Source organism: Henckelia pumila, chromosome 3, assembly GCF_033568475.1.
Source record: "Henckelia pumila isolate YLH828 chromosome 3, ASM3356847v2, whole genome shotgun sequence".
Lineage (NCBI taxonomy): Eukaryota > Viridiplantae > Streptophyta > Magnoliopsida > Lamiales > Gesneriaceae > Henckelia > Henckelia pumila.
Window position 1 is genome coordinate 134,826,101 of NC_133122.1, and position 25,252 is coordinate 134,851,352.

A 25,252-nucleotide genomic window follows, 5' to 3' on the forward strand; every position below is an offset into this window, starting at 1 on the left:
GGCACCAGACGATGTGATTGCAGGTAACTATTCTCTTTATGGTTATCCTGCCTATGTCTTATTTGATACTGGTGCGTCGCATACCTTTGTTTTTGTTACATTGTATTCATTGCCTGTTGAGTCATTAACTAGTGTAGTGTCTATATCTTCACCGTTGGGAAAAAGTATAGTATCAGTGAAGTCTGTTAGAAACTGTGTACTACAGTACAAAGGTAATGAAGTTGAGCTTGACTGTATCGTTCTTGGTTTGTCTGATTTTGACTGTATAATCGGTATTGATATGTTAACCAAGTACAGAGCAACAGTTGACTGTTTTCAGAAGATAGTGAGGTTCAGACCAGTGATGGCTGACGAATGGAAATTTTATGGTAAGGGTGCTAGATCTAAAATTCCTTTGATATCTGTTATTGCTATGACTGATTTGTTACAGAAGGGAGCAGAGGGATTTATGATCTATGAAGTTGATGTACTGAAGACTAGTCCGAAATTGACTGATCTGCCAGTGGTAAATGAGTTTGTCGATGTATTCCCTGACGAGATTCCGGGATTGCCACCATTCAGAGAGGTAGACTTCGGTATTGAATTGATGCTAGGTACACAGCCGATATCGAAAGCACCGTACCGAATGGCACTGATTGAACTGAAAGAACTGAAAGATCAACTTGAAGATTTGTTGTCCAAAGGATATATCAGACCGAGTGTATCCCCATGGGGTGCTCCAGTATTATTTGTAAGAAAGAAGGACGGATCGATGAGATTATGTGTTGACTACCGGCAATTGAACAAAGCAATTGTAAAGAATCCTTATCCTTTACCTCGTATCGATGATTTATTTGATCAATTGCAGGGATCGTCAGTATATTCGAAGATTGATCTACGATCCGGTTATAATCAGTTGAGGGTTAGAGACGAGGACATTCCTAAGACTGCATTTAGAACCAGGTATGGCCATTATGAATTCATAGTCATTCCTTTTGGTCTAACGAATGCACCAACAGTTTTTATGGGATTGATGAATGGAGTATTTCAAAGATATTTAGACGAATTTGTGATTATCTTTATCGATGATATTTTGATATACTCTAAGAATCTGTGTGAACATGCTGATCATCTCCGAATTGTACTGAGAACATTAAGAGAAGATAAATTGTATGCCAAGTTATCCAAATGTGAATTTTGGTTGCAGAGAGTTGTTTTTCTTGGTCATATAATTTCAGGAGATGGAATTTCAGTTGATCCAAGTAAGGTTGAAGCTGTGATTAGTTGGCAGAGACCAACATCTGTGACAGAAATTCGAAGTTTTATGGGCTTAGCTAGTAATTACCGTCGATTCATTCGGGATTTTTCATCGATAGCAAAGCCTATTACACAGCTTACACAGAAGAATGCACCATTTATTTGGTCTGAGGCGTGTGAAAGGAGTTTTATCGAACTAAAGAAGAGATTGACTACAACGCTGGTTTTGAAAAGCCCTACAGGTACTGGTGATTTTGTTGTATATTGTGATGCTTCTCACCAGGGTTTGGGATGTATTTTAATGCAGAAAGGACATGTTGTAGCTTATGCTTCTCGACAACTGAAACCACATGAAGTCAGGTATCCAATTCATGATCTTGAATTGGCTGCAATTGTCTTTGCATTGAAGATCTGGAGACATTACTTATACGGCGAGAAGTTTGAAATATTTTCTGATCACAAAAGTCTGAATTATCTGTTCTCACAATCCGAATTGAATATGAGACAACGACGATGGATTGATTTATTGAAGGATTTTGATTGTGAAATCAAATATTATCCAGGGAAATCTAATGCAGCAGCGGATGCCCTGAGTAGAAAGGTGTGTGCTCTATCCTTGTCTACGGTAGGTGTATCTAATTTGATTGAGGATTGTTGTATTTCTGGATATGTATTTGAGACAGATAGAAGGCCGATGAGAGTATATGCAATCAGTGCTGAGCCAGAATTGCTGATTCGTATCAAAGAAGCGCAGAAAGCCGATCAGAATGTACGGAAATCAATTGAAATGATTCGATCAGGACATCAGTCTGAGTACAAGGTTAGTGACGATGATATCTTGTATGTGAATAACCGAATAGTTGTTCCCAATATTGCAGACTTAAGATAGAATATTTTGAAAGAATCCCATTGTAGTCGCTTCAGTGTTCACCCTGGAGGCAGAAAGATGTACAACGACTTGAAGAATCAGTACTGGTGGAAACAAATGAAGTCTGACGTGACTGAATTTGTATCCAAATGTCTGAATTGTCAACAGGTGAAGGCTGAAAGAAAGAAACCAGGTGTCGTATTACAGAGTTTATCGATTCCTGAATGAAAATGGGACCACATTTCCATGGACTTTGTGAAAAAATTGCCACGATCATCTGAAGGATGCGATGCTGTTTGGGGTGATCATCGACAGATTGACAAAATTTGCGTGCTTTATTCCTTACCGAATGACTTATCGTCATGATCAAATGGCAGATCTCTATATTCGAGAAGTGGTAAGACTACACGGTGTGCCAAAGTCAATAGTTTATGACCGAGATCCGAGATTCACTTCGCACTTTTGGCATAGCCTACAGGAAGCTCTAGGTACGCGCTTACATTTAAGTACTACTTACCATCCTCAAACAGACGGTCAATCTGAACGAACTATTCAAACGCTTGAGGATATGCTGAGAGCTGTAGTACTTGATTTTTGTATTACATGGAAAGATTTTATACCACTCGTGGAATTTTCTTATAACAATAGTTATCAGACGAGTATCTAGATGGCTCCATTTGAAGCGTTATATGGGAAGAAGTGCCGATCGCCACTGTATTGGGTTGATGTTTCTGAGGTACCTGAATTAGGTCCAGATTTGATTAGACAGATGACAGAGAAAGTGAAGCTGATACAGCAAAAAATGAGAACAGCGCAGCATAGACAAACAAGATATGTGAATATATGACGACGACCATTATCTTTTGATCAGGGAGATAGAGTGTTTCTGAATATTTCACCGTTCAGGGGCATAGTCCGATTTGGCAAACGAGGAAAGTTATCTCCACGATATATTGGGCCATATGAGATTCTCGAGAAAATAGGCAATCTAGCTTATCGACTCGCTCTTCCTATGTCTTTATCTGGAATACATGATGTCTTTCATGTATCGATGTTAAGGAAGTATATATCTGATGCATCTCATGTGATTCGTTCTGATGAAACTGAGTTGGATGACACTCTTAGCTACTTCGAGCAACCTATTCAGATTCTCGATAGGAAGACAAAGCAACTTCGAACAAAGACCATTCCATTGGTGAAGATTCAATGGAGTAGACATGGAGTTGAAGAAGCGACGTAGGAAGTTGAAGATGACATGAGACAGGGATTTTCTTATCTATTCAACTGATGTGAGTTCTTATTCAATTTTCTGTTACTCTTTATTCTTATGAGTATACAGACTACATATCTATACTGCTTATGAGTTCGAGGACGAACTCATGTCTTAGTGGGGGAGAAATGTAAGGCCCGGGATTATTTTATTTAATCCAAGATTATTTAATATAATCCGAGATAATTTAATTTTAATCCGAGTATATTTAATTTGGGAATATTTAGAGTTTTGATTTAAATTCTAATATTCTTAAATTATTTAGGATTGAAATTTAATTTAAATAAGGGCCGGGGACCGAATTGTAAATAGTGAAGTTTAAGGGACTAAACTACAATTTTGTTTGAAGTTATCAAATGTTATTTGAGTAATCAGCATGTATACGTGTATATCATATGTTTATTTAGAACTTGGAACAGAGCAAAGCCGAGAGCCTATCTTTTTCATTTGATTTGATCTTTGAATCCTCATAACTTTTGCTCCGGATATCCGATTTCGATTTCGTAAATTGTTCTGGAATCCTTACAATGAGGGCTTCGATCTCGTGTAAGTGTTATGCCGTTTTTGTGAGGTTTTGAAATCAGTTTATGAACATAGATCAGATTTTATGGTTTGATTATGTTCTTGAGATTCTATTGCTCGTATATTCGAAACCAGATTGAATAGCTTATGTTATTTGTACCCAACCATGAATTCCAGCTTTTATTTGATATGTATAATGGTTGGTATGAAGATTTAGATGTTGTTTACTGAGTAAGATGCACGTATGAATGGTTTTGAAGATAGAATTGATGTCGATATTTTGTCGATTACCAATTTTCAATCGCTACGCCGTCGAATCATGTTTTGATAGCCTTTGTTTGAGCTGAAGTCTTTATGTAGTTGTTATGAATGTTATAGCATTTTTATTCTTCAGTTTCAGTTAAGTTGGAAGGCTAACGATACAAGACGCCGAGTTGAATCGAATAAGAAGAAGTTGAGGTTTGAAATGAGATTGATTGACGATCTATTGATGGTTTTGATTCGTTTCTGATATAATAAGCTTGAATGAAGTTTGATATGAGTATTTTGATTGTTATATTTCAGATTGAAGAATTCAGAACCGAGATATACGAAGGTATAATGACGACATCGAGAGTCAGGGCTTTTGAAACTCAAGATCGATTCTTATTGAGTTGTCCCGCTAAAAACCACATACGTGTTTATGTTTTGATTTGATTTTGATGTTGTCGATCCATCCTAGGTAGTGGATCTTTGAATTTGAGTCGATATGATGCTATAATTAATTGATTCTATGCCAAGGTTGCTGTTAACCTTATTTTCTAGCCCAGAATGGCTACGATAGATGGATATCCATATCAAGATCGGTTACGAATCTTGATGGCAATGAAGATATATGAATCAATTCTCGATCGATCAATAGAAGCGTTAACTACTCTATTTGTTGAGTCGAGTTTGAATAGAGTCGTTCATGATTTATTTAACGCTTTCTATATGTTGGTTATACTGAGATTGTTTTCTCACCGTAGTTTATCCGGCTAGTGTCTTGTTTTGTATGTGTGCATGACAACAGATGGGGCAGAAGCTGGTCATCGACGTCATTGACAGCTGGGAGAGAGAGTCTAGCAAGTGAGGACTCGGGTTGTAGATGAAGTCTTGAAATCTAGAAGCATCAAACTTTAGAACTTGTTGGTTTTGGAATGCATGTATGAAACATGAGATAGTTTATGTCGTCTATCGTTATTTAGTGATTTGTTTGATGTAACAAATGCATGTATAGATGCTTGAGAGGTTGTTTATGTTTATGTGCTTGATTTGGAACTAATAAATCATGTTTTGAGTTGATCTTGCATGAATTATGGGATTGGAATTCAGCTTTGACAGCAAAACAGTTATGCAGATTTTCTGGGCAGAGAGGCCGCTCGATCGACAAGATTTGACCGATCGAGCGAGGCCTTAAAATGCAAAACAGAGAATTGTAGTTTTTGAGCTCGCTCGATCGGTAGGATTTGACCGATCGAGCGAGACCAATATATGCTCAGACCCGAGAAGAAAGATTTTCTTCTCGCTCGATCGTTAGGATTTAACCGATCGAGCGAGGTGCAGGTTTTTAAATTTTTTTTTTATTTTGTTTGAGTATTTATTTTAATACTTGATTAATTGTGTTATTAATCATTATTTGCCCTAAGATGAGATTAGCAACCCGAGGTCCCCACAACACCCCTTCTATGGAGCCTTTGTTTAGGAAAATTGAGGTTCTAGTTGGTAAGTGCTTACGTTTCTCGTACCCGAATGCTACAGATTTTGATATATTAACTTGAGATTGTTTTTTGCCTTAGATATTTGTAAGGTCCGAAAAATATTAAGAACTTAATTACGGGATTTGAGATTTAAATTTTGAATATGAGAAAATATTAATTTGAATAATTTAAGAAATTAGAAATTTAATTTTGGGTCGAAAATATTTAATTTAAGGATTTACGGATATTATGATTTTAATTTCGGGATTCTAAAATTAAAAGATTCAAATTATTTGAATTGATTATATATGGGATTTAAGATTTACATTATGAGTTCGATATTAAGAAGAATTTAATTTGAAGATGAAATCCGAGCAAGGACCGAGTTGCAAATATTGAGAAGTTCAAGGACTAAAATGCGATAAGGTCCGGAAATATTGAGAAGTTCAAGTACTAATATTCTTAAATTATTTAGGATTTAAATTGAATTAAATCGCTTGTCCGGGGACTGATTTGCAATTACAAAAGACTTCAGGGACTAAACTGCAAATATAATAATATATATCTCTTCTCCCACTTGAATGATATGATTCCAACGTGTGTTATCAGAATGAAAAGGAAGAAGAACAAGCAACGTTTCCCAAGCCATATTTCAACCTTTTAAGCTTTGATATCTTTTTGATCCGCCCGGTAGAATTTTCGATTAATCGTATATTTGCGATCACGGCTCCGAGAGCTACATTTTGACATTTGAATTGCAAGAGATCGAGTTCGAGTCGGCGAGCTCGAGTTGGTTGAAATTGAATCAAAGTTTGAATCAAGTAGAGGTTGAACAATCTTGATGATATTGAGCAGATTGTGAAAAGCAAAAGTTTGATAACTTGTGATTGATCAAGAATGGCACGAGTTCAGATACTTGAATTAGACAAAAGGTATGAATAGACAGTAGATATTATGGGAAGAACAACTCGAGATCGTTTTGATTATTGAGTTTCCTAAAATCACATAATTATCTGTTTAAGTGCGCTTATGTGATTTACTTGCTATTTTTGCTATGAATGATAATTGAATAGTGTGTTCAAGATGTTTATCAGTATTTGTATGATTTAATGCATCAAGATTATGTTGCATTCATCTTGAGCCCTACCTAAAAAAACATAGAGGGCTGATTGGCCTAGATTGCGAAATGACGTTTGGAGGGCTATAGTTGAGTGGCATGGAATGTAGATTTACTTCCAGAGCTAGAAGACTCACTATGGTTGCACCAAAGTCAAGGGAATTAAGATATTTAACGCCACCTGGATTGGGTAAGTTGGTGGTTGGTTAAAGATTTTATTTCCCCGGGATCCCAAGAACTAAGATTTATTGGTATCATATTTAATAGCCTATTCCTTGAAACATGCATTGCATTTATGCATTAACATAGAGATTTATAAGGTTTTGAATATGCGTTTATAAATGCTAGCATGTGATTATATGTCATTCAAGATATGAATGTATTTATATGATTGATTTGATATTGCTGTAACTGAATAGTTATATTATATGAATGAAGATTCAATTATGCTTCTATTATTGACATGTTCTTACATGTTTGAGATTTAAATTATAGCATACAGATTTATTATGCTTATATGAGGTATATGCATGTCGTTCATACTGAGATTTATTCTCACCGGAGTTATCCGATTGTTGCTTTGTTTGTATGTGTGCATTGCATCAGGTTGGGTCATAAGCAAGTCAGATGTGACTTGGATAGCACGAGATTGAAAGATTAGACGTGGTGACTTGGGTTTTAAGCAGATGACATGTAGTTTATAAATTTGGTAAACATGTTAGAACAACAAGCACCTTTGTATATATTGTTGTCGAGTATTGATTTATACTTGAGAATTCATGTATTACAAATATGTAGATTGATGTTTAAATGCATTCAAGTATATAGAATCATGTTGATAAGATTATATGTAGATTGTATCATTTTTCAGATTTCAAAAGCTTCATTGTTGAATTTTGAGTGCAGGGCATGGACCCCGTGCATATTTTGGGTAAGGGTCTATGTAACCTACTATTTTAGAATTTGTTTAGAATAATGAAGACACGGACCCCATGCATTCCCCGTGCCAAAGGTCCGTGTAGCCTACTGTTTCGGAAACCTCTTTATTGTTGATTTTAGCCTTGGGCACGAACCTGTGTCCAGAAGATGCACGGACCCCGTGCCATGGTTCGTGCATGGTCCAGACCAAGGCCTGTGTGGTGGGCTGTTCTATAAAAAAAATTGGTTCTTTCTGCAACGTGATTTTGCGTCGCCAAATGTATAGTTTTGCGTCGCCAAATGTTCTGGTTAAGTTATTCAGCTTGAATTATTATTGTCTAATTAATGATGCTTATTCATTAATTACCCCTTAAGATGAGATTAGCACACGAGGTCCCCACAACAGGTGATATCAGAGCGTAAAGTGTTGGACTAAAAAAAAGTTGAGCGGGGTAGATTGAGTCGCATGCATTTAGTGTATTGCATGATTATGCTTTTTACTTGATTTGAAGAATTTTATGCGAATATGATTAATTATTGGACACTGCTTTCTTTACTGATAAGAGAATTACATGCTTATATGCTGATATGCATGCATGATATATTGAATTTATCTGACTAAGTGAATTCGTTGCAAGCATGTATTATTTGAAAAACATGAGACTTGCAAGCATGTGTTCTAGTCAGAAGCATGAGATTATATGTATGTCATACTGAATAGTATTTTATAATCTCTTCATTACATATTGCTTCTGTTATTGAATAAGACGGATTTTGCAGACAAAATGAGAACCCCAGATAAAACAGAGCAGTGTTATGGTAAGTTTTGGACCGATAGATACACTGATTGCACTAAGTAGGATGTTAGATGAACAACTCCAGAGCTATTAATCACCAACTCAGAAAGATAAAGAATGTAGGATGGCTAGAAATGGGTTGAGTTGAAGAGTTGGATCAGTTGTTCAAGTGAAGAATATTCAGATGAACATAGAACCAGCCTGATTATATATCAACTCCATGCCTTAGCAAGAAGTTGGTGAATTGGAAAAAAATAGCTGAAGAACAAAGGTACTAAAATGGTTTAGCAGGTAAGTAAACAGAATTGTTTCTTTCTGTATATGATAGAGAAGATAGAAAAGTAGAATTTGCAGAACAGAAGCATACCAACTTGAATGAGTTGATTGAAGCCAGTGACAACATAACGAAACCACGAACCGATTGTACGAGGCAGAGTGGAAATATGATTCACACCTTTGTAGATGAGAAAACTATGATCATCACCATCACTACATATGACATAGCAATATAGCTATGAAGCAAGAGATAGTGACCACAACATCAAAGATCGATTCAGCCTAAAAGCCAGCAGATGCAGAAATATATGACTAGCTTCCCTAGCTGAAACAAATCAAGAGGAAATTTGAATGGCAGATAATCTCATAGGCAATAAGCAAATACAGAAGATTAGACTCAAGCTGCACCAGATAATGAGATTGCAGGTAATTGAGTAATCTAATTAATCTGCTTATATATTGATTGGGTTGCATACATTCATAGAATAGTGATTTGTTATGCTACAATCTTTATCTGTTGAGCCTTTATTAATTGTATTTGCTGAGAGTTTGCCTTTGAGTAGATGGAATGCATTTATAAGAGTATTTAGAAAAGATAAAATACAAATTTGAGGAAATAAGATTGAATTCAATCATTAACAGGTTAGGGTACTAAGCTAGCATGCATTATAAATATTAATGCAATAACTGAGTATCAGTTAATAATCGATTGTATCTGTGCAATGATCAGCAATAGAAATGACTAGAGATTTATGATATGAGTTTCAGAAAATAGGATTCCTTTTATTCGGTATTGGTTATATCAAGATTAATGTATAAGAGTGTCGGAAGAATTCTAGTAGAGATACTAGATCATTATAGAACTAACCTAGAATTGATAGATCTGTAAGTGGTTAGACTATACAAAAATTATTCAGATACCTTTTTACGACATGAATGAAGTTCTATATAGAGTGGTGTCTAGTACGAAGGTCTTATGACAACTCGTATAGAAGAACACTACTTGAACTGAAGAACTCCATAAACAGCAGAATATGGATTAACAAAGAATTATCCTAGTACCGAAGTGATTATTAATTCTATGACAACAAGTTATTTTGAAAAGATAATATTCGACTATTGTCAAGAGGGAATTAATAGGTAAACTCATATCAATAGAGAATAAGAAATATCAGTTACAGTTGAGCTTTCTCTTCAATTTTTCTAAAGCTATTACATTATAGAAATCATGATTCTTGAATCTCTTGATATCGATTATGAGGTTTTTGTTATTCAACATCGATCGATCTTGATTGACTCTTATTTCTTTGCTAGAGTCTGATTTGATTCATTCTTCTTGAGTTTTATGATGCAAGTGAGTTGGTATCACTTAGCAGATTTTGTCATTCAGAATATGTAATTTTGGATGATCTGGAATTGAGAAAGTTCCTTTGAGTCGAGATTCGAGAATTTTTGATCATTTAATGTACATATTTAGTGTATTTTGAAATTTTGGCTTGTAAATGATAGAAATTTGGATATAGAGTACCATCAAGATTTATGGGTTGATTGCATGATTTGATAGTAATTGGGACATAGAAAGAAGAATTAGGTGAATGCTTGATCGATTGAGTACAGATCTGTATTGTTTGTACTTGAGTTTCTAGATAGATACTCACACAAGTAGAATTGTTGCAATCCCAGCTAAGCCAGATTGGTTTAGAAAGATGAAAGCAACATTGATATGAGATCAAGCAATTAAACGTAGATTGAGAATGCCAGATTCAACTATAAGACAAGAAAGCAGATCAGAGTAGATGAATTTTGCGATGAACAATCGTTGGCTTGTGCCAGATAATCTAGAAATGGAGTATCAGATTCTGAAAGAGGCATATTACAATGGATTTTATATCCATTCCGTTGTTATAAAATATATGAATTACATGGAAATAAGTGTTGGTGAAAGAAAATGAAAGCAGATACGACAGAATTGAAATCTCCAACACTAAATTTTCCGTAGACGAAAAAAAAAATAAGAAAACAGATGGTTTATGTAACAGTTTAGTTACGTAAGAGTTGCAAGAAGATCAACTATCCGAAAGAATTTTAGTTCGAAACTACTGAAATCGTCATGATTTTACGATTCAGATAGTAGTATATTTTGACATATTCAAGAATATGCTGTATTAAATATGGTACATACATACAAAGATAACTGTTAAGCAGTTAGCAAGATGATAAGATTACAGGAATTATTGAAATCTATTGTCAAGATAGAGACTGTAGATGTATTTTCTAGATTATGGCACTTATTGTCAGATGTTATGAGTGTTTGGTTGTATGAGATGTCATCATACCATCCTTCGAGTCATGGACTGTCAGATGTGACTATCCCGATTTTCGAGGATATACTCAGAACTATAATACTAGATTCGGTACTAGTTGATTGAATTTATGCCACTTGATTACTATAATTCCTGTGACACCTATCTGAAAGATATAACAACACGTTTTGATTGTTTGATGATAAGAAAAGCAGACTTGTCTTTATATTGAGACGAAATTTCAAAAGTATCAGCTATCAAATCAGATATATGATTCGAGAAAAGACAGAGAATGTGAAGATTAATCCGAACATAACAAGAATAAAGCAGAATCAACAGAGTTAGCAGAAGAATAACAGATACAGGTTTTGATGAGTGAACAGAATGATTAGCAAGAAATTTATTTCCAAAGCATCATCCAATTCAGAATGAGATTTTAGAAGTGAATCAATTATGGATCCTTGTGAGTAATCAATCTAGCTTATTGTTTAATACTAAATCTAGAATTGTTAGATATATGACATGTGATCCACATTCAGAAGCTGAAGAATATCAGCTAGAATCTTTTCTGTGAATTCAATCAGATAAAACAGAAGCCGATAAGATTTTGAGATCAGCGGAATAGCCAACGCAGATTTTGATCAAGAGAAAGAGTAGCTCATATATAAGTTGACTCAGTGATTACAACACAATGGATTAGCTATGATTCAAGAAGCGATCAGATAAAAGAATAAGAGAAGATATCAAAATAGATATCTAAAGCTTACAGAAATGAAGTAAGTATTACTTCAGTCCGCTATACATCTTACGAGATTCAGCAGTAAGATCGAATACGATTTCGAAGACGAAATCATTCCTTAGAGGGGAGGAATTGTAAGGCTCAAAAAATATTAAGAACTTAATTACGGGATTCGAGATTTAAATTCCGAAAATGAGAAAATATTAATTTGAAGAATTTAAGAAATTAAAATTTTAATTTCGGGTCGAAAATATTTAATTTAAGGATTTACGGATATTAAGATTTTAATTTTGGGATTCATAAATTAAAATATTTAAATTATTTGAATTGATATTTATGGGATTTAATATTTATATTATGAGTTTGATATTAAGAATAATTTAATTTGAGGATGAAATCCGAGAAAGGACCGAATTGCAAATATTGAGAAGTTCAAGGACTAAAATGCGATAAGGTACGAAAGTATTTAATTTTAATTCGCGAATATTTAATTTGATAATATTTAGAGTTTAAAATTAAATTCTCATATTCTTAAATTATTTAGGATTGAAATTGAATTAAATCTCTTGTCCAAGGATTTATTTACAATTAATGATGAGTTCAGGGACTAAACTGCAAATATATTAATATATATCTCTTCTCCCACTTTAATGATATGATTCCAACGTGTGTATCAGAATTAAAAGGAAGAAGAACCAGCAAGGTTTCCCAAGCCATATTTCAACCTTTTAAGCTTTGATATCTTTTGATCTGCCCGGTAGAATTTTCGATTGATCGTATATTTGCGATCATGGCTCCAAGTGCTACCTTTTGAAATTTGAATTTCAAGAGATCGAGTTCGATTCGGCGAGCTCGAGTTGGTTGAAATTGAATCAAAGTTTGAATCAAGTATAGGTTGAACAATCTTGATGATTTTGAGCAGATTGTGAAAAGCAAAAGTTTGATAACTTGTGATTGATCAAAACTGGCACGAGTTCAGATACATGAATCAGACAAAAGGTATGACTATACATTAGATATTATGGGAAGAACAACTCGAGATCGTTTTGGTTATCGAGTTTCCTAAAATCATATACTTATCTGTTTAAGTGCGCTTATGTGATTTACTTGCTATTGTTGTTATGAATGATAATTGAATTGTGTGTTCAAGATGTTTATCAGTATTTGTATGATTTAATGCATCAAGATTATGTTGCATTCATCTTGAGCCCTACCTCAAAAAGCATAGAGGGCTGATTGGCCTAGATTGCAAAATGATGTTTGGAGGGCTATAGTTGAGTGACACGGAATGTAGATTTACTTTCAGAGCTAGAAGACTCAATATAGTTGCACCAAAGTCTGGGGAATTGAGATATTTAACGCCACCTCGATTGGGTAATTTGGTGGTCGGTTAAAGATTTTATTTCCCCGGGATCTCAAGAACAAATATTTATTGGTTTCATATTTCATAGCCTATTCCTTGAAACATGCATTGCATTTATGCATTAACCTAGAGATTTCTATGGTTTCGAATATGCGTTTATAAATGCTAGCATGTGATTATATGCCATTCATGATATGAATGTATTTATATGATTGATTTGATATTGCTATAACTGAGTAGTTATGTTATATGAATGAATATTCGATTAGGCTTCTATGATTGACATGTTCTTACATGTTTGAGATTTAAATTATAGCATACAAATTTATTATGCTTATATGAGGTATATGCATGTCGTTCATACTGAGATTTATTCTCAACGGAGTTATCCGGATGTTTCTTTGTTTGTATGTGTGCATTGCATCAGGTTGGGGCATAAGCAAGTCAGATGTGGCTTGAATAGCACGAGATTGAAAGATTAGATGTGGTGACTCGGGATTTAAGTAGATGACATGTAGTTTATAAATTTGGTAAACATGTTAGAATAACAAGAACCTTTGTATATGTTGTTGTCGAGTATTGATTTATACTTGAGAATTCATGTATTACAGATATGTAGATTGGTTTTTTAATGCATGTCAAATATATAGAATCATGTTGAAAAGCTTATATATAGATTGTATCATTTTTCAGATTTGAAAAGCTTCATTGTTGAATTTTGAGTGTAGAGCACGGACCCCGTGAATATTTTGGGTAAGGGTCTGTGTACCCTACAATTTCAGAATGTGTTTAGAATAATGAAGACACGGACCCCGTGCATTCCCCGTGCCAAGGTCCATGTAGCCTACTGTTTTGGCAACCTCTTTATTTTTGATTTTAGCCTTGGGCACGGACCCATGTCCAAAAGATGCACGGACTCCGTGCCATGGTCCGTGCATATTCCGGACCAAGGTCCGTGTGGGGGGCTGTTCTATAAAAAAAAAAATTTGGTCATTTCTGCAACGTGATTTTGCGTCACCAAATGTACTAGTTAAGTATATTCAGCTTGAATTATTATTGTCTAATTAATAATGCTTATTCATTAATTTCCCCTTAAGATGAGATTAGCACCCGAGGTCCCCACAATATTTCTAGTGTACTTGCACTTTACTTTTTATCTATGAAATTTATTTATTCATTAAAAAAAATGACCATAAGCACGAGAAATCAACTCACAGGATCAATATTAAGCATTTGTAACTTAGCTATATACCTCAATGACTGTGGTTCACTCCCGAAAAATTCAAAATTTCTTTGACTCTGATCAGGCTGAAATAATTGGAATTATCAGTTTAGCATACAAAATTCTTGCAGCTCAATCAAAACAGCAGATTCGACCTTCAAAGCTGACTCCTGGAAGGATTGGATCCATTTGCAGCTTCTTCAGGACTGCTTTCTCCTAACTACAAATTACTAGGTCTTCAAATTAAAAAACAAGAGAATCAGTTTATTAAATTGTGGGGAATAATTATCAAAAGAATGATCACCCTTGTGTGGTGAGCACGAATAGTTTAGGTGAAATCTTGTACAGATCTTCATCCATATCTTTACCCACTGATTTTGCTTCTTCACACTCGCAATCCCACAACACCCAGTCCTATTCTTTCTTCTTTTTTTATTCCCCTACTTTTGCCTGCAATCAAACAAACAACCCACTCAACTTCCACCCATTATAACTTGTTGATTTCTACATGTATATATTTACCCTACGGGGGCATTGAGGTATGACGATGATAGCAAGAGTTATGACATCATTCTCCTAGAAATCACCCAGAACATACAGATCTCAATCCTTGGAGTAGCTAAACGCCTAAACCTGTACGTAAGAACTGGAATCGAGCTTGTAATGCCCAAACTCAAAGATAAAGAAGGCTGAAACAGAACAACAGCCACACTCACCGGATCGTGATTCAAACTAGCAGAAGAACATAAATTCAGCTAAGATACTTTCTTAAATTTTAATTCCAACCTAGAACACTAAAAATCTATCGAAAATGGGTGTTGATACTCGTTGGAGAAGAAGCTCACATAATCAAAGCAAAAAAAGAGGAGAGTACCTTAGTAAACGAGGCACGGGATGCGTCCCTCCACCTGAAAACACCCAACATCACGCTTTTGATATTTTACAACCTGAAAACCCCTAAATAATCAAAACCCATGAAGAAACAGTTAAAAAAATGCAAAGCAAGCAGATCAAAACAAAGTACATGGAAAATGCATGACAGATCTCGGAGGCGATGCTTACCAAAAATGGGCAAGGCAAACTCTTCCATCCATAAACCAGAAAGCTCCGGCGTACCTCTGTGATCAATGCAGGCTAAAATCCACAAAAATAAATGTAATAAACAATAAAACAGTGGTAATTCTTTGAATTGTCCTGAACAATTTATCGAAGTAAAATTCAAGAAACTAATATATAAATCAAGGGGCTTGGTTAGCTAAAAAATTTCACAATTTAACAAAACAAGTAAATAGAAAACTCGAAAATTCCATAAAACAAAAAAGAAAGCATACCCAAATCAAATACACGCCTGAAGTCTCTAATGAACCCAATCACCTTTTCTTCATACTCAAATCCTAGGTTCCACACCAATGACCCGTACCCAAAAACCCAGAACACCATATTTCGTTGCTTGAACCAAAAACAGCTGCCTAATCAAAGAAACAAAATCAACAATCCACCACATTAAATCATCAAAATGAAGAAAGATAAGGAAAAAAAAATATTTTAAACAAAACTTACAGAATAACCAAACGCAACAAAAGAGCTGTGAATTAAACTCGAAATGGAAATTGAGCAACTGGGATTCTTGTGAAGACCTAGAAATTCCACATGCATGCATGACCACTTCATCTGAATAATTGCACTACTAAATCCAAATCAATTCGACTTTGAAGGCTTATAGGAATGAAGACCATTAGTAACCCCCACATTCACCATTATGATTAGTCATTATGAGGCTATTAATGGACCATAAAGACAAGGTAAATGACACCAATTATTCAGCCATGTAACCCCCCATCATAAAGAGTCATTATAACCATGATTAAGAACGTTTATGACTACTTAATTGGCTATAAATGCGTGTCCCTTAAAATGCCCAAAGACCACTATATAAGCACCTCAACCTTGAGGGAAAATGACACACCAAAACACTCAACACCTTCAAGATTCGAGAAAGAGAAAGAGTTGCAATTTAGCAGAGCTATTTTGTGCAAGTAGTCGAACAAAGAGTGTTGTCTGAAGTATTTTCCTAATCGAGCCAAAGTTTCACGGAAGCACTACCAGGCTTGAAGTAAAAATTCTGTCCATAACATTCACTCACATTCTCATAGGATTCAGGAAAGTGGACTTATGTTTCTGAAGAAATTTTTCGTTCTATGCTTCGTTTGTTATCCTTTTCTTTTATCTCGTATTTTGTGAAAGTATACCTTTGTATGTATATTTCTTGATATAATGTTTGTACACTTATAATTCTTCATAAGTGGGCTTCTATTTATGCTTTTCAAATGATGATGATCTTGTTTCTGAAAATCCGATCGTACACCAATTATTTCGTGTCTTTGATAAGTATCAGATTCATGTTTTTAAGAGTTTCGTTTCATTTGATCGTATTGCATTTGTTCCGTGTCCTTTGAACTATATATGTTTCTTTTTAATGATTCGCTATACTTTGAGGTTTTTGAAACGGCACTGTTATGATTTGACTTTGAATTGGAAAGAATATATGATATGTTATATGGCCCTTACACGGTGGGTATAAAACCATTATATGGCCCGGCCCCTACACGTTGGGTATAAAACCGTTATATGGCCCTTACACGGTGGGTATAAAACCGTTGTATGGCCCCCTTCGGTGGGTATAAAACCAAAACAGTGGCCTCGCCCCTTAGAGGAGGTTACATATAGGGGACAGAAAAGCAACCATGAATAATGAAATGAAGTTTCAGTGCTTTCCATAAGTTGACCTTATGATTTTCTTGATATGATTCCTCGAACTGTTTCAAATTCTATTGGTCTAATGTTTCAATTCCTGTTGTGACATATTTTGCAACATGTCACTTTCGAACTTATGTTATATCAATGTTTCGATATTCTCGTTTATGAACATCCCCCACTTGCTGAGTGTTTCCCAAAACGCTCACCCCTTACTTCCCTCCCCAGATAAGAATGAAGATCAACTAGATGAGGCTGGACAAGACATGTTTTGGGGCTGGTGATGAAGTTTAAAGAAAAGAAGACATCTAGAATTTTCTTTAAGCTAGTTTCCTGTATATTATCGCTTCCGCATTCATGTTTCGTATTGTAAAGACAATTCTGTTTTATGAAATAGACTGGTTTTGAGAAGATTTGTACTACGAGGCTTGTTGTTTCAATGTTAAATTGTTAACAACGCCGATGTCAACTAGGCCCGTTTTCGGGGCGTGACATTTAAGTGGTATCAGAGCCAGGTTCCAGGTTTATAATCGGATGAACTCAAACTCCCTCGCAAAAAATGCGAGATTCATTCATTTAGTTTTCTGTGATCGAGTTCTTACAATTTTAAGAGTCATAACTTCCCTAGGAAAAACTAGGAATTCAATTCCACAACTCTTATGTAGTCCTCACGACTCAAGCTTTCCATCCATATATATATTCCGATTTTTCTCAATTTTTTTAAAATTTCCTGAAAAAAAAATAACTATGTATTGTGTCAATCAATCCTAGAGTTGATTGTTGATAATATCTCGTAAATATAGTTGGAACAACCCAATTAAATGATCATTCCAATCCATTTTCATTTTTCTTGATTTGAAAGACCAGGATTTCCAATTTTGAACCTCTTTATACCATATTTTCGAATTATAGTAAGCAAATTCGAAAATGGAATATTATATTTCCATGATCCTTGATCAAATTTAATCAAGAACTGGGAGATGATTATGGCCATACTCCAAGGAAGATTTGAACTCAATTTAGGCATGAATCAAGGCCATTCAAATCAATATTATTATCGTACCATATTAGTCCCCCTTAGACACCTATATAAATCACATCTATAGATGAAAGAAAACACACTAAGCAACAATTTTACTCAAAATTTCGAGCAAGCCCCATCCAATCCCTCAAGCTCACTTTCGAAAATGTCAAACCAAGCCAACACATTTAGAGATCTCGAGTTCGAAAATGATCAACTTAAGAGTACCGTTACGAGTTTACTTCATGACAAAAGAGAGTTGAAGGAAGCTAATGATCATCTTCAAAGGGAAGTAAACCAACTTGCTTTTGATAAAAAAATTTGCGGAGAAGCAACTCAAGGACTACAAGGAGGAATTGCACGAGGCACAAAAGTATGGACGCCAAATGTCGACAACTGCTGAAGCATGGTGTGACCATTATAAGGTCGCAAAACAATTAAGAGATCAACTACAACAAGAATTTGATGCATACAAACAATCAACGGAAAAACATGTGCATCAGTTGGAGTATAATTGCCAAATCATGGCTGCTGAAGTCGTCAATCAGCAAGGCCAAATCGAGCACTTGCAGCAATTAGTGAATGCTCAAGTTGTAGTAGAAAATGAAGAGCCAGTGGAGGCAGTAGGAGATGGAGAAGTTATAGATTAAGATGTCATCGACGTTCTGTTTAGTTTCTTTGAATTTTTTTTTCTGCTTATTGCTTCGCTTGATTTGATTGTACTCAAATCTTCCCTTCTTATTTCTATTAATAAAATTGAAATCTAATTTTTCTAGTCAAATAAAGAATCTTAAAAACATAAGGCTTTGTAGGAAATGGCTGGACGAATTCCGAGAAACAATCGTAATGCTCGCACCAACCAAAATAATGGAGAAGAGGGAAATACACCACCACCCCCATGATTTAATCTGAACCACGCGGATTTGATGGCCATAGCAACAATAGTGGCAACAACGCTCCAAGGAATGGGAATGAATCAACCACCACCACCGCCACCACATGCTCCAAATGGGACAAAGTTTCACTATGAGTCCCTTATAAAGAACCAGGTGCCAACCTTTGATGGAAACCCTGACCCAGAAGTTGGTCAGAATTGGTTCAAGAATGTTGAGACCCAACTCCGGCTACTTGAGATTCCAGAAGAACACAAAGTAGATGTTGTAACACCATTCTTGGAGGATAAAGCGAGGAAATGGTGGGAGACCGTTTCACCAACTATGACGGCAGCTGGACCCATTACATGGCAACAATTTCGAGGAGCTTTTTTAAATAAATATTTCCCTCCAGAGATCAAACTGCAAAAATTAAGCGAGTTTGAGAACTTTGTTCAAACTCCAGAGATGTCCGTAATGGAATATACATCTAAGTTCAACTCTCTTGGAACTTATGTCCCCACCATCATGACGGACGAGACACTGAAAATTCATCGTTTCAAGAAAGGTCTGAGCAGTCAAATTCAATCAGCATTGGCAGTCTATCAGCCTACAAGCTTTTTTGATCTAATGGGAGCAGCTATTAGAGCTTAAACTGATATCCAACGGCGTGAAGACGAGCAAAAGAACAAGAGACCCCTCATTGGCCAGGAAAACCAAACTGGACAAAAATTTAAAAGGCTGAATCAGTCCAAGGACCTATCTCAAGGTTCATTGTCTATTCACACAACTGTTAAGCCATGCCCCCTCTGTAACTTCCAACACACCGGGGAATGTCATAAGAATTCCGGTGCATGTTTCAACTGTGGAAAGATGGGGCACCGTATTACTGATTATCCCGAACTTAAACGTGTAGAGAGGACAAGATCAAACATAGGTGCTATTCCAAACAAGCCAACGGAAAACAAACCCAACGCTCGTGTGTTTGCCTTAACGCAAGAAAAGACTAATGACGCAAGCAATGACATCACATGTACCATCCCAATAATCGACTTAACCGCTTATGTTTTGATTAATTAGGATTGAGTTTTCATTTAGATCTACTCACATCAACAAGAATTTAAAAACATAGACTGATATTGGGAAATAATAACATAATTCTCCCTAGGGTACATTTAATTGTAGTGATAGTTATCTGGTATAGTAACTTGGTGACCCTACAAATTATTGGAGCAATAGTTCAAGAAAATGGACTGTTAAGGACAAATCAAGTTTCGAGGATGAAACTTCCAATATGGTGGGGTGGATGTGAAGACCTAGAAATTCCACATGCATGCATGACCACTTCATCTGAATAATTGCACTACTAAAGCCAAATCAATTCGACTTTGAAGGCTTATAGGAATGAAGACCATTAGTAACCCCCACATTCATCATTATGATTAGTCATTATGAGGCTATTAATGGACCATAAATCCAAGGTTAATGACACCAATTATTCAGCCATGTAACCCCCATCATAAAGAGTCATTATAACCATGATTAAGGATGTTTATGACCACTTAATTGGCTATAAATGTGTGTCCCTTCAAATGCTCAAAGACCACTATATAAGCACCTCAACCTTGAGGGAAAATGACACATCAAAACACTCCACACCTTCAAGATTCGAGCAAGAGAAAGAGTTGCGATTTAGTAGAGTTATTTTGTGCAAGTAGTCAAACAAAGAGTGTTGTCTAAAGTATTTTCCTAATCGAGCCAAAGTTTCACGAAAGCACTACCAGGCTTGAAGTAGAAATTCTGTCCATAACATTCACTCACATTCTCATAGGATTCAGGTAAGTGGACTTATGTTTCTGAAGCAATTTTTCGTTCTATGCTTCGTTTGTTATCCTTTTCTTTTATCTCGTATGTTGTGAAAGTATACCTTTGTATGTATATTTCTTGATATAATGTTTGTACACTTATAATTCTTCATAAGTGGGCTTCTATTTATGCTTTTCAAATGATGATGGTCTTGTTTCTGAAAATCCGATTGTACACCAATTATTTCGTGTCTTTGATAAGTATCAGATTCTTGTTTTTAAGAGTTTCGTTTCATTTGATCGTATTGCATTTGTTCCGTGTCCTTTGAACTATATATGTTTCTTTTGAATGATTCGTTATACTTTGAGGTTTTTGAAACGACACTGTTATAATTTGACTTTGAAGTGGAAAGAATATATGATATGTTATATGACCCTTACACGGTGGGTATAAAACCGTTATATGGCCCTTACACGGTGGGTATAAAACCGTTATATGGCCCGGCCCCTACACGGTGGGTATAAAACCGTTATATGGCCCTTACACGGTGGGTATAAAACCGTTATATGGCTTCCTTCGGTGGGTATAAAACCAAAAAAATGGTCTCGCCCCTTAGAGGAGTAATATATAGGGGACACAAAAGCAAACCATGAATAATGAAATGAAGTTTCAGTGCTTTCCATATGTTGACCTTATGATTTTCTTGATATGATTCCTCGAACTGTTTCGAATTCTGTTGGTCTAATGTTTCAATTCCTGTTGTGACATATTTTGCAACATGTCACTTTCGAACTTATGTTATATCAATGTTTCGATATTCTCGTTTATGAACATCCCCCACTTGCTGAGTGTTTCCTAAAACGCTCACCCCTTACTTCCCTCCCTAAATAAGAATAAAGATCAACTAGATGAGGCTGAGCAAGACATGTTTTGGGGCTGATGATGAAGTTTAAAGAAAAGAAGACCTCTAGAATTGTCATTAAGCTAGTTTCCTTTATATTATCGCTTCCGCATTCATGTTTCGTATTGTAAAGACAATTCTGTTTTATGAAATAGACTGGTTTTGGGAAGATTTGTACTACGAGGCTTGTTGTTTCAATGTTAAATTGTTAACAACGCCAATGTCAACTAGGCCCGTTTTCGGGGCGTGACAATTCTGCTAATAATCGTAAAGGTGAGATTTGGATGAATTTTCTTGGGGTCTTTGTTGGATCACTCTGTTTAGAGATTTTGTCGATCCATGCGGGCCAGAAAGTTTACACCCACTCCCAGGAACTTTTTCATAGATTGATAGCGTAATTACCTGAATAATATTTCGCTTGAGAGATTTTTGTTTCCATGAAGAGATGAAATGTGCAAGGCGAAATCTTCAATCGTGCGTGGCTAGGGTTCGATGGACTTTTTGAGTTAATTAGTGAAATGAGCCGGATAGATTTTGGTTTAGATTTATTTCTCTCGCTTTACGCTGTTAAATTCAAAGCGTTGCGATGTCAAAAAAAATACAAAGCGTTGCAGTAGATTAAAAAAAATGCTCATCAACAACGCTTTTTAAAAAGCGTTGTTGATAAAAAGTGTTGTGTTTTTGTAAATTAAAAAAATAAATATTTTTTTTACAACGCTTTTTGTAAAACGCGCTGTTTTTCAACATTTTTTGATGACCATTTTTGTTGTAGTGTTAGCTATAACTAAGATAGGATTCGAATTTCAATCCCCTCGTCTATAGCCCCAATGGAGCTACAATCCCATTGAACCCGCTAACTTAGCCATGGAACAGTGAATAGAATTTCAATCACTTTCCAGGCTCTGATGAAATTGTTATTTTAAAATTTTAACCCCATTTAATCCGCATACTTAGTCAAGAACAAGATGATTAGGATTTCAATCTCTTGCTCATAACCTGGATGGAGTTAAGTTCATCTTTCCTAAAATTTTCATAAAACATATTTAACAATTGCGCCCAAGATTGTATATGTCATGTCAAAAAGATCATCAGGATTCAAAAACACTATTAAGTTCTACAAACACATATTTCTGTGCAATGGTCCAACATTCATCAACATCATCTAATATATTGCTACATTCAACTGGTTTAACATGTGTGCTTAAAAATATTTAGCACTCGACCTAAAGTTTCTCATATCCAATCAAGAGTAGAAATTTTTCACAAAAATTTTAATTTTTCAACTTCATAACCACTTCGTAACATCATCATAACATCATCGGCTATCAATCTCCATCCTACTCATGCTGACAGAACAAACACTAACACAATGACATGAAACGAACATGAGGTAAATGCAATGAAACCAAAAAATGTGAATGCATAGAAGACCAAAAATACATGCATAAAAAATTACCCTACCCCCCCTCCACACTTATCTAAAGAATTGCTCTCAATGCTTCAGAGACACAAAAACAAAAACAGTAACACAAATAACAAAATGACAATGATATGCGTATCCAAAACAAAAATCCCCTAGTTTAAGCATTGGCTTGGTCGCCTTCTTCGACCTTTGGTGGAATCACAAGATTGGCGAATTGGAACTGGAAAGGTGGCGGGTATGGCAAAGCAGGCGGTAAAGTGACAGGATCGAGGCCAAGGTGTGTAGACATGCCTCGAATAATAGCGTCCATGGCTTGAAGATTCGCTATCGTGGCAGCCATGAACTCATTTTGGTGATGGGCGAAGGCAGTCAATTCCCGGACTGAATCAGTCGTGGAGGGGTGAGAAGGTTGCGAGTGCGAGGGGGAGCTATGCTAGATGAAGCTCGACCACCTGGCTGAAAATCTTTAGCCCTTTTTGCTTTCTTAGCATCTACAGCTTTATCCACAGCTCGCATTGGTTGCAAACATTTCTCATCGCCTCGAGTTTAGACCCCAGCTTGTATACATAGTTCTGAAACAATCGTTGAAAAGAAAAGACCCAATGATGTAGAATAAACGGATCATTTGATCTCACTGTGTATCACGCGGCCCACATTAATCAGCCAATCCAAGTCAAGATCATAAAGAATCAAGGCACGATCTGTAGTAATGTCACTGTTATGTAATATCTCCATCAACCTCTTAGTGAAAAAGACATACCAGGTGGCCGGGTTCACTTGTAAATTACGCTCCTGAAAAAAATTGGAATTCAACCAAATGATGCCAAGAAGCACCATCATAGCACAATTGGGATAATATTTCGTGAAAGTCGGGGTCCTCTTTGAGACTTTGATAAAGACTTTCATCCACGTTTGGGATCTCAAAGAGTGCATTGATCGCCTTTTCATTAAAAGAAACCAATTTGCCTCTAACGTAGGCCTTACCATCCTCTCTTTCCGCCGCATTTGCGTAAAACTCACGCACTAAAGGAATAATGGCCTCTTTCGGCTGCTTACAAAATGTACGCCAACCTCGGTGTCCTATCTTAATTGCAACTCTGCTATCTCGATAGGTAAGTTCAATTCTGCATTTGGAAATTGGTGAACGATTAATTTTAGCTAAATCTTACCTTTCACGTGCCGCTTGATTTACAAACTTTCCGGCTAGACCCATTGAGGAGACGAGTGCCGCGACATGTTGGGAAAAAGATTCCCTAGTGAGACGAACTCGTTTTGGTGCCATAGAAGAGGAGTGTAGAATGGCGTGCACAAAGGAAAGAGCAGCTGAAGAGAACGATGGTCGGAAATTGGTGTTTGAAGCAAGGGAAGCGGCCGAACTATGTGCAAGAACAAGAGGTGCTGCTCGTATGGAAATCCAAAACAGAGAGGCGAAGCCCACAGCTGGTTTTCGGGGGAACAGAGGCAGCTAGTGGTTCATGCTCATGGTGGTGACCGGCGGCTGGTTGTGCGGTGGAGAAGATGGTGGAGAACGGAGGCCAAGTAAACCTGAGATGCCCTGCGGTTGAAGAAGATTATGCGTGAAAATAAAAGAATTCGAGTTTTAGGGGTTAGGGATTTCAGACGAGGGAGAGAAGGAAAGTGAGGGAGAAGAAGAAAGTAAATATATTAAATCGGGCCCAGATTTATTCTTGCTCGATCGGTGTAATGTTATCGATCGAGCGGGCCAAGTTTTAGTGCGAGTCAGAAAATGTCTCGCTCGGGCAGAGAAAATTTCTCGCTCGAGCGAGGAGAAATATGATTTTCCCGTAGTATCCAGAAAATATCTCGCTTGATCCATGTAAAGTTATTGATCGAGCGAGAATAAGAAAAATTGAAAGTCAGAAAACCTTTCGCTCGATCCGTGGAACGTTACCGATCGAAGCGAAACTTTTAATTTGAGAATTTTTTCGAGAATTAAGCAAAATCAACTCAAATTATGACATCTCATGAAAATAAACGGAATGAAACTAAATGAACTTAAAGGAAAGGAAAAAGAACTAGGTTGCCTCCCAGTCAGCACTAAATTGACAGTCTATAGCTCGACTGTATGCTTCGGGTTAAGCAATGTGTGTTGGATCCTCTAGTTC

At 36.1% G+C, this 25,252-nt stretch overlaps 1 protein-coding gene and 1 long non-coding RNA gene across 2 annotated transcripts; one reads left to right on the forward strand and one right to left on the reverse strand.

The window, feature by feature from the left end:
• Window positions 1-15,453: 15,453 nt before the first annotated feature.
• Window positions 15,454-15,992, reverse strand: LOC140886837 (uncharacterized). The gene is made up of 3 exons (XR_012151708.1): window positions 15,910-15,992; window positions 15,681-15,814; window positions 15,454-15,483 (listed from the first exon to the last, which is right to left on the reverse strand). It is a non-coding gene; the product is annotated as an uncharacterized lncRNA (long non-coding RNA).
• Window positions 15,993-19,050: 3,058 nt separating this feature from the next.
• LOC140889546 (uncharacterized) lies at window positions 19,051-19,650 on the forward strand. The gene has a single exon (XM_073297261.1). It carries the CDS (start codon window positions 19,051-19,053, stop codon window positions 19,648-19,650), a length of 600 nt encoding a protein of 199 aa, XP_073153362.1.
• Window positions 19,651-25,252: the final 5,602 nt, after the last annotated feature.